The 15,464-nt window shown below is 38.3% G+C and overlaps 1 protein-coding gene across 1 annotated transcript in view; it reads right to left on the bottom strand.

Moving 5' to 3' along the window:
• LOC138173295 (vomeronasal type-2 receptor 26-like) overlaps positions 1 to 11,221 on the bottom strand; it is a 59,402-nt gene extending 48,181 nt beyond the window's left edge. The window contains exons 1-2 of the mRNA XM_069103271.1: positions 10,768 to 11,221; positions 7,211 to 7,502 (exon numbers count right to left, since the gene is read on the bottom strand). Of these exons, the coding sequence (XP_068959372.1) occupies positions 7,211 to 7,502; positions 10,768 to 11,093 (618 nt within the window). The 5' untranslated portion in view covers positions 11,094 to 11,221. The remainder of the gene's footprint in view (positions 1 to 7,210; positions 7,503 to 10,767) is intronic.
• Between the last annotated feature and the right edge of the window lie 4,243 nt (positions 11,222 to 15,464).

Raw genomic sequence — 15,464 nt, 5'->3', positions numbered from 1 at the left:
AAAATGCAAAATATCACACTGAAAAACAACTGACCTTGAAAAGAGATCGAGAAGAGATAACCTAAGAATTACTGGTCTACCAGAAAGCCATGATGAAAAAAAGAGCCTGGTCAATGTCTTCTAAGAAATCATCAAGGAAAACTGCCCTGACGTCCTAGAACTAGAGAGTAAAATAGTTATTGAAAGAAGCCACTGAAAACCTCCTGAGATTCCAATTTGAAAACTCCCAAGGAATGTTATAGCCAAATTCCAGAATGATCAGGTCAAAGAGAAAATACAACAAGCAGCCAGAAAAGAACAATTCAAATATCACAGAACTACAGTCAGGATCACACAGGAGCTTGCACCTCCTATATTAAGAGAATGGAGGGATTTAAATACTGTATATTGTAAGGCAAAGGAGGTTGGATTACAATGTAGCATCAACTGATCGTAAAAATTGGGGATAGCTTTCAGGCAAGGAGATTATCATTCAAAGAAATAAGGCACTTCCAGACCTTTGTGATGAAAAGGTAAGGGCTCAATGGAAAATTTGATCTTTAAATACAAGACTCAAGTGATAGATAATAAGCTAAACAGGGAAACACACAGAATAACAAAACCTTGCTATTCAGTAAGAGCAAACTGTTTACATCACTATATGGGAGCATGATGATTGTCAATATTGAGAATTGTATAATTACTGTGACATTTAAAAGGGATATACATAGATAGAGGGTGTGGGTATAAATAAACTGATGTGATGATAAAAATCCTAATTAAGGGGTGCAAAGGAATTGTAATGGCAGAAGAGGAAAGGAAGAGGAATAAAAGGGTAAATTATCACAAATGAAGAAGCGTAAAGAGAATTATAACTGCGAAAAAGAATTATAATTGTGGAAGGGAGGGAGATGAGAATTGTATGTGCATTACACTCATTGGTTTTCTTTCAAGGAGGAAATAACATGCTCAGCTAAGTATAGGAAACTTGCATGAAGAGACAATAACTTTATTATACTACATGTAAAGAAGGGAGGGAGAAGAGAATTATTTGAGATTTACTCTCACTGGATTTGGTTCAAAGAGGGAATAACATACTTTGTTAAGTATAAAAATCTAAAGTGTCCTATGATCAGTAGGAGTGGAAAGGGGAAAAAGGGAGGTAGTAGTTAGAAGGGAGGGAAGAAGTAGTAAAGGGAAAGAGTATGAAAAGAGAGGGGGACTGATAGGGAGAGAATATAGAGGGAGATGGTGATCAAAAGGGAAACTTTTAAGGAGGGAAAGGGATAAGGGAGAAATAAAAGCATAAACAGGGGAGGGAATAGGATGGATAGAGACATAGATGGTAATCATAACTATGAATGTGAATGGGATGAATTTTCCCATAAAATGGAGACAGATTGCAGAATGGACTAAAAATAAAAAAACCTACAATATGCTATTTACAAGAAACACTTCTGGAACAGGGGCATATACAGAGGGTAAAGGTAAAAGGCTGTAGTAGAATGTATTATACTTGAGCTAAAGTATAAGAAGCAGGGGTAGCAATAGTCTCTATTTCATTCTGTCTGTCTGTTTCTTTTTCAAATGTTGGCATGTATCCTTATTTCTGTCATATATAATTAGAGCTGAGGATAAGAGAGAGATGTCAGGAAATGATCTCACTTAATTAGTATGAAACAAAATTTCAGTTGAAATAGTTGGAAGTAAGGGGATCAACAGAAAGGTTAATTTATTAAAACTTTTGGAAAGTCACTCTACTGAGTCACTTTGTAAATCAAGTGGGTTGTGTGTAAAAAGGGAAGACAATGCAATCAAAATTGCCTTGCTCCAGTGAAGATCCTGTTGAGATTGTGTAACGTAAAATTTTAATGTGTCCAGTCAGCATTATTTTATGATTTTCTCCAGCTTCTTTCATCAGTGTGGGAAGAATAATAAAGGCAGGAGGTAGTGGGAAATAATATAGGAATGGTGCATATCAGGGTAATGTTATAGATAGAGAACAAAGGAGTAAAGAGAACAGTATATAGTTGGACTGGTTCATGTTGCCATCAAAATGGGGAAGGATGAAAGGATAATGACCTTCAAATGACCTTAGGATGGAGGACTATAATAAAGATGAAGAAAAGTATTCCGAGTTTCAGGGCAGGCAGGAGATGTAGAATCACATTATATTGTCACCCAATAATGGAATTTCTAATTTTATAAACATATAAAATAACATTTTTGAGGGATAACTAGGAGTGTGGTCTGACCCTCTGTGTATAGCTGAGATAAGATGGAGGAATAAGGCACTGGAAATGAATTCCTATCAATATATTTGCTGATATCACCTAGCATAGGAGTTGAGTAGAAAAGAGACTGAATCAGGAGCTTAACTCAGTAGAGATCATATTAGAATCTTGATTGGAGATAAATATTGATTGAATGACCTTTCAAAGGAACTTTCAAACTTTCAGAATGAAGTAAGTTACTGAGTAATGCAAGGAGAGGCAGTCTGGAAGTGGTAATGGGGAAAAAGGACCATTCCAACTGCCCAACTTAAGCTAAAAAAAAAACAAGGAAAAACAAAAAAAATGTTTCATATATTTGTAAGTACTTACATAAACTTTTAAAATCATATGAAGTTATTGAACATAAGAGAGTGAAAATCAATTAGTAAATTGTTGATGGCATACTGTTGTGTATAAATGCATTGGAATATCATTGCACAGTAATAAGCATTGGAGTCAGAGACACCTGGAAAGTTTTACATGAACTAACAGCAAATGAAGTGAACAAAGAAAAGAGGAAAATTTATACAAAACCAGTATTGTAAATAAAAATGACTTTGAAAGTCATTTAAAAATTGTCAGTGACCAACTATGGTTGCAGAGGATGATGATAAGGTTTTGAAAAGTAATTCACTTTATACTGTGTCATGGCTGCAAGCTTTTGAATAACTCCACTGGGATGTTTGTGTAGTTTTGAAAATTCCATATAGGGGTAGACCCAAGATGCCAGAGTAGAAACACAAACTTGATGTGAGCTCCCACTTCAATCATTTCCAATCCATGTGAAAAATGACTCTAAACAAACTTTACAGCTACAAAACTCACAGAAAGACACAGAGAAACAAATCTCCCACTGAATGGAGCCTGGCAGTCTCACAGAAAGGGTCTATCACACTGAGCTGGAAGCTGAGCACAGTCCTACAGGAGTCACACAGTTTTGGCCCCAGGGTGGCCATGAGCAGTAGTGGCCAGAGCATACTTCAGAAGAATGAACCACCAGCAGCTGTGGTGGTTTCCTGACTTCTCAACCCATAAATCCTAAAGAAAAAGCAAATGGTCAGTGTGGAACTCTGTTGGTACAGGAGTGGATGGAAGAGAAGATTCTGGCCCCTGACCCTAGGGCAATAAGATGTGGAAGTGTGGCAGCTGCACCACATGGCTTCCTCAGGAGCTCCTTCCCTGCAGATTGTAGGAGGATCAAGTGACCATTCAGAGGGAAATTTCTCTTGCTTAACCTGCCTGGATCTGGATCACAGTCTTGGGTGGTGTTCCTGGGGTGAGTGGCCAGTAAGCCAGAGATTGTGGGGGCAATAGAGCATGTGCTCCCCTAATCGCACCAGAACCTACAAAAATCCCAGCAATCTGGGACATAGCCCTCTCCATTCTGGAAGCAGAGTTCTACGGTGGAAAAGAGCTCAAAAGTCAAGTAATTGGCTGGTGAGATGAGCAAGCAAAGAAACACAGACAATAGAATCCTTTTTGGGGAACAAAAAGCATCAAGGCATGGAGTGGGAGGAAGACAGCAAAGTCAGAACTCTTGCATGAAAAGCCTCCAAGAAAAATATGAACTGGTTACAGGCCATGGAGAACCTTAAGAAGGATTTTGAAAATCAAGTAAGAGAAATGTAGGAAACATTGGGAAGAGAAATGAGAATGATGCAAGAAAGTCATGAAAAGTGAGTCAACAGCTTGCTAAGGGTGACCCAAAAATACACAGAAGAAAATAACTCCTTAAAAATAGGCTAACTTAAATGGTAAAAGAGGGCCCAAAAGCCAATGAGAAGAAGAAAGCCTTGAAAAGCTGAATTTGTCAGAAGAAAAAGGAATTTGAAAAATTCACTGAAGAGAATAACTCCTTTGAAATTAGATTAGAGCAAATGGGAGCTAAGGACGTTTTGAGAAATCAAGATACTATAAAACAAATCCAAACAAATGAAAAATTAGAAGGCAATGTGAACTATTTCATTGGAAAAACCACTGACCTGGAAAATAGATCCAGGAGAGATAATTTAAAAATTATTGGACTAAGTGAAAGCCATGATCAAAAAAGGGCCTACACATCATCTTTCAAGAAATTATCGAGCAAAATTACCCTGATATTCTAGAACCAGAGGGCAAAATAGAAATTTAAAGAATTCACCAATTGCCTCTTGAAAAAGATCCCCATAAGAAAATTCCTAGGAATATCACAGCCAAATTCTAGAGTTCCCAAGTCAAAGAGAAAATACTGCAAGTAGTCAGGAAGAAACAATTTGAATATTGGGGAAACACAATCAGGATAACACAAGACCTAGCAGCTACTACATTAAGGAATCGAACTTCTTGGAATATGATATTTTGGAGGTCAAAGGAGCTAGGACTAAAACCAAGAATCACCTAATCAGCAAAACTGAGTATAATAATACAGAGTAAAATATGATCATTCAATGAAATGGAGTATTTTTAAGCATTCTTGATGAATAAAACAGACCTGAATAGAAAATTTGACTTTCCAATTTGACTAGAAGCAAGAGAAGCATAAGAAGGTAAACAGGGAAAAGAAATCATATAGAACTTTTAAAATTGAACTATTTACATTCCTACATGGAAAAATGATATTCAGAACTCATAAGACTTTTCTCAGTATGAGGATAATTGAAGGGAATATATATATATATATATATGTATGTGTGTCTGTGTCTGTATCTGTGTGTATACAGACATATATATGTATGCATAAGAGGGTGTATGTGTATATGAATATATATGTAAGTGTGGTCATATGTATGTTCATTTATACATAGAGAGAGGGCACAGAATGACTTGAATATGAAGGGATGATATCTAAAAAATAAAATTAAGACGTGAGAGAGGTGGGTGCCTAGGTGGCACAGTGAATAGTGCACCGGTCCTGGAGTCAGGAGGACCTGAGTTTAAATCCGTTCTCAGACACTTAACAAAAGAACTAGCTTTGTGACCTTGGGCAAGTCCCTTAATCCCAATTGCCATCCAAAAAGCAAAAAAAAGAGGTGAGAGAAATTTATTGGGAGAAGGAGAAAGGGAGAGATAGATTAGGGTAAATTATCTCATATAAAAGAGGCAAGAGGAAACTGTTAAAATGGAGGGGGAGAGCAGGAAAGTGAAAGGGAATAGGACAACCTGATTCTCATTGAATTTGGCTTAAGAGGGCAATAACATACACACTCAGGTATCTTAACCTACAGGAAAATAGGGGGGCTAAGGGATAAGGGGGGGAGGATAGAAGGGAGGGCAGATTGGGGAAGAGGGTAATTAGAAGCAAACATTTTTGAAAAGGGATAGTGTCAAAGAAGAAAATAGAATAAGTGGGGAGTGGGATTGGATGGACGGAAATATAGTTATTCTTTCACAATATAACTACTATGGAAATTATTTGGGTAACTACACATGTACAACGTATATTGAATTTCTTACCTTCCCAGTGGTGGTGGGTGAGGAAAGAAGAAGGGAAAAATCTGGAACTCAAAGTTTTTTTAAAAATGTTAAAAAAAATTTTTTTACATGCAACTTGGAAATAAGACATACAGGCACTTGGGTATGGAAATCCATATTGCCCTGCCAGAAAGTTAGGGAATGATGGGGGAGGATATAAGAGAGAACAGATAGGGCAAAGGCATATTCAATAGGCTTGCTATTTTGGGGTGGGGGTAGGGGAAAGATGGGGAGAAAAAATTGTAACTCAAAATATTGTGTAAATGAGTGTTGAAAACTAAGATTAAATAAATAAAATTATTTTTTAAGTTGCCTATATTATCCATCATCAAGTTAGATTTAAAGTTTTCAAATTTAACACTGACTGTTCTTCAGTCTCTCTTTAAAACATATCAAACTTTCAATGTAGAAATAAAGCTGCTTTCATATATCTCCCTATCTATAACTAAGCGTTCTTCTCTGAGTTCAAGGAAGTAATTGAGAGTATGCATAGAAACCTTTAAATGTGCTGCAAAGGTTAAGATTGAATCACATTCTTTCACTGCAGCCAAGAGGAAATGTTACAGTTATTTATCATTGAACTGAAAGTCAAAGTAGACTTTAAGAAGAAGAATCACCTCTATGACTTGTCATTTGTATTGTCACACATTCAATAGTGTAAGGAAGAATGGAAATCTGTATAGCAAACCCTTTTTTAACTGAGTAGGTCATCTCATTAGGTGCCCTTCCTTTCCTCTCTCCAACAATTAAAAGACACTCTCATCATTGCAGTCCAGAACCTGCACTTTCCACACCATTGCTCACTATTCCCTTTATCAGAAGTATTCTTTGGGAAAAGAAAACTCATAGTAATAGTCAGAGACAACATACCACATGAGGATGAAACACAGATAACGTGATGTAGTGCTTAGAGCAATGAACTAGTATTAAAAACAAATGGCTTGTAGTTCAAGTTCTCCCATTAATTGTATTTGAGACTGGGGAAGCTGTTTTATCCCATGCTCAGGGATTTTCTCTGGATAATGGGAAATTAGACCTGTAAATCCTATAGGATTCCTTCATATTATTAAAGTTTAATGACACAGACTATTTCTTTGATAATAAAGGTTGTGTTTTTCCTTAATTTTCTAAAAGGACCATGGCATCAGGTAAATGATGACTTTGATTTGACTGAGGGAGTGTGCAGTGCTCAAGGGCAGGCCCACACTCTCCCATGTTTAAGTTTTCAAAATTGTACTGATGATATCATTGGTGTAGGAATTTCCAGGCAAGATACAATTTCCACAAATGAAAGTTTATTGCCTTCTCGGAAATATGTAGTCTCTGAGAGTTGCTTAGAGTACAGAGAGCTAAGGGACATGGCCAGGGTCACAGAGTCTCTATGTGGCAGATAGATTTTTTTAACTTTAGCTTCCTGACTCCAAGATCCACTACCTAACTATTTCATCATACTATGCCTCTCAAGGGACTGATGGATCTTCTGAAAGTGTCAGGGTCATATTGCCCACCTGAGGATACTTATAGAGGTCAAATAGCGTCCCCATCTGGAGAGACAGAGCAGATGTGGCTCCTCCAATGACAGTCACACACTTGTCCTGCTCCCAGCAGCTGTAGTTAGGGATGAACTGGCCCAGCCCAGAGAGCCACCTCAGGGAGCTCTCCAAGGTCCTTTCATCACTGTGGTAGCAGTTGTAGAGGTGGAATCCCAGGGTAATGTTGGGTAGCAGGTTACGGTCCTTGTTGATCTCTTCTACAGCAAACATCAATGTCAGGGCTTGTTGGTAATTTTTGTATAACCACCTAAAGGGAAGAGAATCAGAAACCATTGCAAAGCCTGTAGAAATGATTCACTTAAGGGAAGTGAATGTTCCAGCCATATGAGGGTCAAACCTATGGACCCAACCTCATTTTAAGAGAGTTAATAAAATCTTCTTGTGTTCCTATACTGCTTCCCTCTTGTGGTTGGAATATTGAAGAAGATTTAAGTTCCTAAAATGGCTCTACCTGCTTGAATCAGTCACTCATTCACTAACTCATTCATTCATTTAACACATATATAAAAAACAACTACCATTTCAGAATTGTACTGACCATCATAACATTTCTCATAACTTACCTAGTCGTTTCTTCTAAGACCGGGGGAGGGACCCTGCAGCCTGAAAACCACAAGTGGCCCTCTAGGTCCTCAAGTGCAGCCCTTTGACTGAATACACAATTCATATAACAAATCTCTTAATAAAAACACATGTTCTGTAAAACTTGAACTCAGACAAAAGTCCACACTGAAGAACCTAGAAGGAAAACATAGAATCCCATCCCTGCTCTAAGAGATAAATGAAGAAGTCCTGGGAAATTAAAAAAAAAGTTAATAAATTATTTAATCATTTTGCAAGAGTAAGAGCAAAGTAACTGCCTGAAAGCACATTCCCTTTTGGATTCTGTGTTTGAATATCAGCTCACTCACACATTCCCCTGGCCTTCATCAAACTTTCGTCAGAATTAGTCTGGAACTTGACCCACACCCAGGTATAAGCTCCCATGGCCCCACTCTGAAAGACTGATTCTGCTTGTCCCAGATAATAACTCTCATCATTCTTTCCCTCCTCAGAAAGCTTACTCTGTCCAAGACTCCATATGACTGAAGTGTGTCCCTTCTCCTTTTGTACCCTGTACCTTTGTGAGCATCTCCTTGATTCATGCCAAAAAATCTCCCCTCCTATAGTTTCTCCACTTCTGCTTCCTCTTGTCTCTGTCCAATGTATCTTTACCCTCCAGAAATGCCAGTTCTTGCAGAACTCTCTTCTTAGAAACATGTGTGACTAACAACTCAGTATCTGCACCACTTTTCCAACTGTTCTGATTTAGAGAAAATAGAGAACAAGGAATGAATTGGGAAGCTGGTGACTCAGTGCCACTGACCCCTGGCTATTCCTTGACATGATGACTGTGTCTAGGGGTCTTATTAAAAACTGCATTGCTATCCCCCAGACACACAAGACAGAGAGATAAGGGAGATTTCTGTCTTTCCTGGGTGAAATTCTAATTCCTGCCTCTGTGTTAGGACAGAACCTGACAAGGGTATATTCCCGTAATTTATGCAAATAACCCCTGTCCCCAAATATTAGGATAGAATAAAGTTTGATTAGTTCACAAACCAGTAAGCTAAGGCAGTAGGGAACATTGGACCTGGGAATGGTTCAGAGAAAGTAGGAATATGGAGCAGGAGGAGGCACCTTCCCAATAGAGGAAAACTCCATGAAGTAAATCATAGCCCTGGAAGGATGGGGATATTCATGGGTGAAAATGGGAATGCCCAGTAGAGGGAAATGAGTGGACAAGGTCACAGAAGCATGCTTGAAGAATAGGAAGTGCTCCAGATATATATGAGGGGATCTGCAAGAAAGTGGTGTCTAAGCACATTAAAGGCAATATCCAGAGAGTTCACTCTACCCTATCTTCTCTCCTCATCTTTTCCCCTTTATGGTAGGGACTGAGAAAAGCAAAGAGATGGAGAGACACAGAAAGAAATAGAGAGAGACAGACAGACAGAAAGACATACAGAGAGGCAGAGACAGATAGAGGGAGACAGAGAGAGGCAGAGACAGACATAGAAAGAGACAGAGAGATGGCTATGAAAAATTTAATCATGCAAGGGGTGGCTAGGTGGCTCAATGAGTAGAGCACTGGCCCTGAAGTCAGGAGGACCCGAATTCAGTTCTGGCCCCAGACACTTAACACTTAACTAGCCATGTATCCTTGGACAAGTTACTTAACCCTAATTGCCCTCCAAAAGGCAAAAAATAAAATAATCACCCAGCCCCAAACTCATAGCCAAATAGACCTCATATTTATGTCAATATGCTCCAAAAAGTGTAGAATCCAGAAATATTTCTCTAGCAATTCTCATCTTGAAGATAATTCAGACCTGTATTCCAGAACATAAATAAATAAAAGGGAATCTTCAGGCTTCTCATTCACTCTATCATTAACAACCAAACTGACTTTCCATGTATTAACTACTTATTTTCAGAGAATTTGAAAGCCTTTTTCCATTCTTTCTTCATTCAGTCTTGCTAAAATTACAATAAGGGAGAAAAAAACCCAATTCTCATGTCCATGTCCTCAAACACTGAACTCAAGCAAATGTCTGACAAAGGCTACGTAGAAACCAAAAAGGAAATTTGGTTCACAATGGTCTTTTATCCAATGTTACACATAAGGTGAGAGCATGGTTCCCTGTTTCTTGATAACTATCATGCACTAGGCTTAAGTGGTGAAGAATCACAGAATAGAAAAGAATTGGGAATATATTAAAATATTTAAGAAATAGAATCACAGGAAAATATTTCCTAACTTAAGCCAATGGAGATGAAAATATGGAGGAGAGAAAAGAAAGGCACAAAGGATGTAAAATTCAGAAAGAACTCAAGAACAATAGAGAAGCACTGACACAGAGACATACAGAGGAGGTCACAATGGTCATCTTCCAAGTCCCATTCTTAGTGTCCCAAACCATGGCTGCAAATCTCTTTTCATGGTTATGCTTTGAAGGAACCTCACAGTGACATTGTACAGGGATATCACTGGAAGGAGAGAGAGAGAGAGAGTGTGTGTGTGTGTGTGTGTGTGTGTGTGTGTGTGTTTAGGTCTAAATCCAATTTCTATATTGAAGATATTCATTGTTAATATTTGAGGTTTCATTGCTTGATACTGGGTCCTTGTATTTACTGGAGTTGTTCACAACGTGAGCACAGCCAAGACAAAACTCCAGAGATCTTCACTGCCTCAAGGTCAGTGAGAGAAGAGAAAGAATATAAGTACGTGCACAGAGAAAGAGAGAGGAAAAGACAGAAGAGAGACGGAGAGACAGGCAGATATAATCCTTTCACTCTAAAGCTTTAAAAGAAAATTAGATGGATGCAAACTGACTATCAGCAAAAAAGCCAGGGAAGATGTGGTAGAAGAGATCTCAGAATTAGCAAGCAAGGTCCCATCTGCCTGTCCCTTCAGTAAAGTCCCCTGAAATCATCGACCTGGTCAGAGCCATAGGTAGCTAGGCACTTACTTATAATCCCGACAGTCCTTGTCAGGTTTACTTCCAAAGAGTCCTGTTCCTTTGACACTGCTCACTTCAACTGAATACATGGGGATAAAAGTCCCAATTGTGAGATCCCCATTTCTGACAATACTGGGGCTGATTTGGGGGAAGCATAGTGGCTCCTTTGTCCTGTTTTCAGAAGTTGGAAGCTGCAGTAGCAGTGACAGGAGCAGGACAGAAAGGAACAGAGAAATCTTTCTCTGAACAGGAGGCCACATAACCTTGAGCATTAGATAAAGTCCCAAACCTGGCAGAAGCCAAGTGGCTGCCAGAAATAGAACAAAATCCAACATCCTAGGCTTGCTCTGCTGAGAAAACTCCTGGAGCTGTAAAGTCCTATTCTGGGTCAGATGGCCAGGTCATGTCCTCCCTCCATATCTGAGGAAACACAAAGGGACATTAGTTATGCCCATGTTAAGGACAAGGAAAGTGATGTAAGACCAAGGGGTGATTGATTATAAGGCTTCCCTGGCCCCTAAACTGCATTCTGTCTCTCAGTGAGCTTGTGGTGTGGTGAGTCACTGACTATGTTCTCCACAAAGACATGCAGGTCCATGAGGAGTTCTGGGGACCATTCCCGCCTCAGGCATCCCACCTGTGTCCCTGCATCCAAGGCAGAAACACAAGTAGGAAAACATGTTTTATATTCTCTGTCCCTGTTGTCAACAGAGGCTATTAGAAAGGAGCCCTCATGGAAAGGTGTGTGTGCCCCTGTGTGACCCAGGGTTCTGCAGATTCCTGGAACTGGAAAGTGTTGCATCAGGGAGAGTTTGATTTGAACAAATAAGATTAAAAATTTTCAGAGAGAGTAGGTAGGCTGGAGTCTACAGGACACAAGGCTGGGATGTCCACTGACTTCTGAGACAGGGTCATTCTTGTCCTCAGATGAACTCACAAGTCCTGACTCCCTTGATGCACAATACTGTAGAACCACAGAGACTTGGGGAACAAAAATGGAGCATCAGAAAGTCCAAATGGTGCCTGAAAAGAATCATCATCTATAATTCACAGCTTTATTCCTTTATTATCATGATATCTTATGATACTGACATGATCTGGAAATGCATAGTTTTCTCTAGAGTCCTACGATCATGGGATTTAGAACTAGAAGGAACGGAATAAATAAAGTTAATCCAACATGTGATTTTTAGAGATAAAAAATCTAATGTAAAACATCTTGCCTAAAAGCATTTTATTAATAAGTAGCTTAATCCATTAGCTTGCAATTACATAATGCCTTAAGGTTTATAATGCATTTTACATATATCTCAAATATCTTCCTCACCACCACCCTGTGAGATAGACACTATTATTATCAACATTTTACTAATGAGGAAACAGGCTAGAGAAAGTCCAGGGCTTTGACTAGGATGTAATACTCCATATGTAGCTGAAGAAAGATTCAGATGCAGGTCTGGCTGATTCCATCTATATCCCCTTCTGTATTATGGAGACACAGGGTTCCAAAGTGAGAGCAAGGTCAGTGAAAAGTTATTGTTGGCATCCAAACAAGGGAAATCAGTAATAAGAGGGCCTTGGACAGAAGTGTAATGAGGTGACCTTGAAAGTTTGGTGATCCAGGGACAGCATAGTGAAAACTAAACCTTTAGGCCAAGAAGGCCAGCAAAAGGAAGCATGCACTCCCTGGTTGTTTGACCCCTGGAAAGGTCAGGATTATGACTGTGAAAAAAACAACAAGACACATGGAAACACAGACACACATAGTCACGCGCGCGCACACACACAGACACACTTTTAGTAGCTAAATGGTACACTAGACCTAGAGTTAGAAAACTGTTGCTATTGTTCATTCATGTCCAACTCTTTATGAACCCATTTGGGGTTTTCTTGGCAACAATATTAGAGTACTATGCCTTTTCCTCATTTTATAATTCATTTTAAAGATGAGGAAACTAAGGCAAACAGGATTAAGTGCCTTGCCCAGGGTCACAGAGCTAGCAGGTCAGTCTGAGGTGGGAATTGAACTCATGAAGATCAGTCTCCATAGCTTCAGGCTTAGCACTCTATCCATTGGACCAATTAGGAGGTAGACCTAGTTAGCAAAGTTTCATGACTTTTTGAACATGAATAAGCTATATATCATTTCTGATTGGGAGATTAATACACACTTGAGGTATACACGGTATGACCATTTATAGTACAAGTTATTCAAGAATAGTAGATAAAGTAGAAGTAAATTTTCATGAAAGTGTCAATATTTAGAAGGGAGGAGAGTGTAATTAGAATGTGAGATGACTTGGAGATGTACTGAGTCACAGTCGGTAAAAGATTATGTTTAGGCATAATATGAAATGGGAATAAATGGAATAAGAAAAGGTTACAAAATGACAGAAAAAGAAAATGAGAAGTGCTGGAGAAAATGGATAAAATATGTGCACAAATTCACTATTGGTGGAGGAGTAAACTGATTCAACTATTATGGAGAACAACTCAAACCTATACCCACAGGGCTATAAAACTATACACACTCTTTTGCTCATGAATATTGTTGTTGTGTATGTACTACAAATAGATCAAATAAAAAGGAAAAGGTCTTATGTACAAAAATATAGCAAATCATTTTGTGGTGGCAAGAAGATGGACACTGAAGGGTTATCTATCTGTTGGGCAATAGTCTGTAAGACCAATGAAATATTCTTGGCACCAACAAAGACTACGAATATGCCAGCATGATTCTGAATCACAAGATGTAACAGACTCTCCCTATAGAAGACAGAAGCAAAACATTTATTTAGAAACCAGAAAGCCAAATACAAACAACAAAAAGTCAAATTCATCATAGCAACAAAGAAGTTAACGCACCATAACACAGAAGGGAGCAACACCATCTCTTAGCCTTCCCACGAACAGACATTCACAAGCTTAGTTGTCTCCTTGCCTGTGTCTTCCCTCCTCCCTCCATCTAGCTGCACTGACTCCCAACTTTCTCTGGACTCTGTTCAACTCGTTGAGCAAATTGTACCTACTACAGGTTCCATGTGATTACATTAAGCCTATTAGGGGGCAGGGAAGATCTTCAAATTCGAATAGGCCTATTAAGGGGCAGGGAAGATCTTCAAATTATCATTACCACTACATAGCAAAAGAAGTTACAGTGTACGAATAAGAAGGAATACTGTTGTGTTGTAAAAATGATGAAGGCATGGTTTCAGAAAAATGTGAGAAGACATTTATGAACTGATGAAAACTGAAGTGAGAACCAGTAGAACAAAATGCACATTAGAAACAATATTGCAAAGATAATCGACTTCAAATGGTTTAATAACTCTGATCAATGCAATAATTCAGCACAATTCCAAAAGACTTATCCTATAAAAAGACTGTCCACATTCAGATAGAGAATAGTCTCAATGCAGACTGAAGCATATTATTTTTTTCTTTTTGGGGAATATGTCTAATGTGAAAATATATTTTTTCATGACTTAATAAGTATAATGCATGTATCCCTTGCATTCTCAATGGATGGGGATGAAAGAATGGAATTTGGAGCTAAAAATAAAAATAAGGTTTAAAAATATAAAAAATTAACTTGCTTGTACTAAAAAAGAATTACATTCATATAAAGCAATTGTAGTCCATGGATGTGAGTGGAACATCTGCAGGTGTCTGCAAGATTAAGGGTGATATCTTTTTTTTTGGTAAAGAGTAGTGAGGAATAGATCATGTAAATTGAGGAACTAGGAAGTTATGGCATTTGAGGGAACATCAATTGGATTGTTGAAATCTAATAGAGGAAGATCAGGAATTATTATAGAGAGAAAATTTTGTGAGTATATTAAGTTATGAGTGAAGAGAAATATTCAAGGTGGGGATAACATCATATAATAACCAAGAAAATCTAGATTGGCTGTCTGATTCTGGGTAACATGAACATGAAATTGAGAGAGATTTTTAAATGATGAATGTTGACAGAAAGCCTAGAAGTAGCAAGGAGGAGCAAAAATAAATTCTGAATGTCCCACATCAACTAATGAATTAAGTAATGGGTGGGAGGCATGGCAGAATACATAGAGAATACTGGAAAGTGTGAAGAAGGAAGGAGGCTTATCTGGAGAGAAGTATTAGCAAGTACTCATACATGAGAGAAGTGAGAAGTTAAAAGGCTGAAGATGAAAGGACGTTTGCTAATTACTCAGTATGCATTTCAAAGAACACAGTGGAAGGAAGAATCAAATATTTAGACATCAAATATTAGAACATTTGTTGAAGTTTTAGGTAGGTTGGAATTAGGAAGGTAATAACTAACATTTGGGGACAAGGCATTATTTGTAAGCTGGAAGCTCAGTCTCACTGGGATTGTTAAGAATAAGGGGGGGGGTGACCAAAACATTTTATTATTAATCTAGGCAGCACATCAGTGAGTGACAAGATATTTTCCAAAGGATACAGGTGATTAGAAATGTCAGTGTGATTCCTCAATCTTCACATTATGGTAGATTGTGTTTCCATGTGTCAGGAAGTGTCAGAAAATGCATTTGAGGGCAGGCACAAACAGAAGGTAGTGTGGAATTCTGCAATACTGGATAGAAGGCATATTGGTATGTTTATGCTTAAAATTGATTATTCCTCTGGTAGGCATTATCAGGCAATGATACAGAATGATTCTTGCCTGTGGAATCTACTTTATTCTTTATAACTTCCTG

The sequence above is a fragment of the Petaurus breviceps genome, unplaced genomic scaffold (assembly GCF_028583685.1).
Source record: "Petaurus breviceps papuanus isolate PSGF00001 unplaced genomic scaffold, PetGlider_PUasm1.0 569, whole genome shotgun sequence".
Lineage (NCBI taxonomy): Eukaryota > Metazoa > Chordata > Mammalia > Diprotodontia > Petauridae > Petaurus > Petaurus breviceps.
Note: the sequence above shows the minus strand (reverse complement) of the source record. Positions and strands in the feature narration are given on the sequence as shown.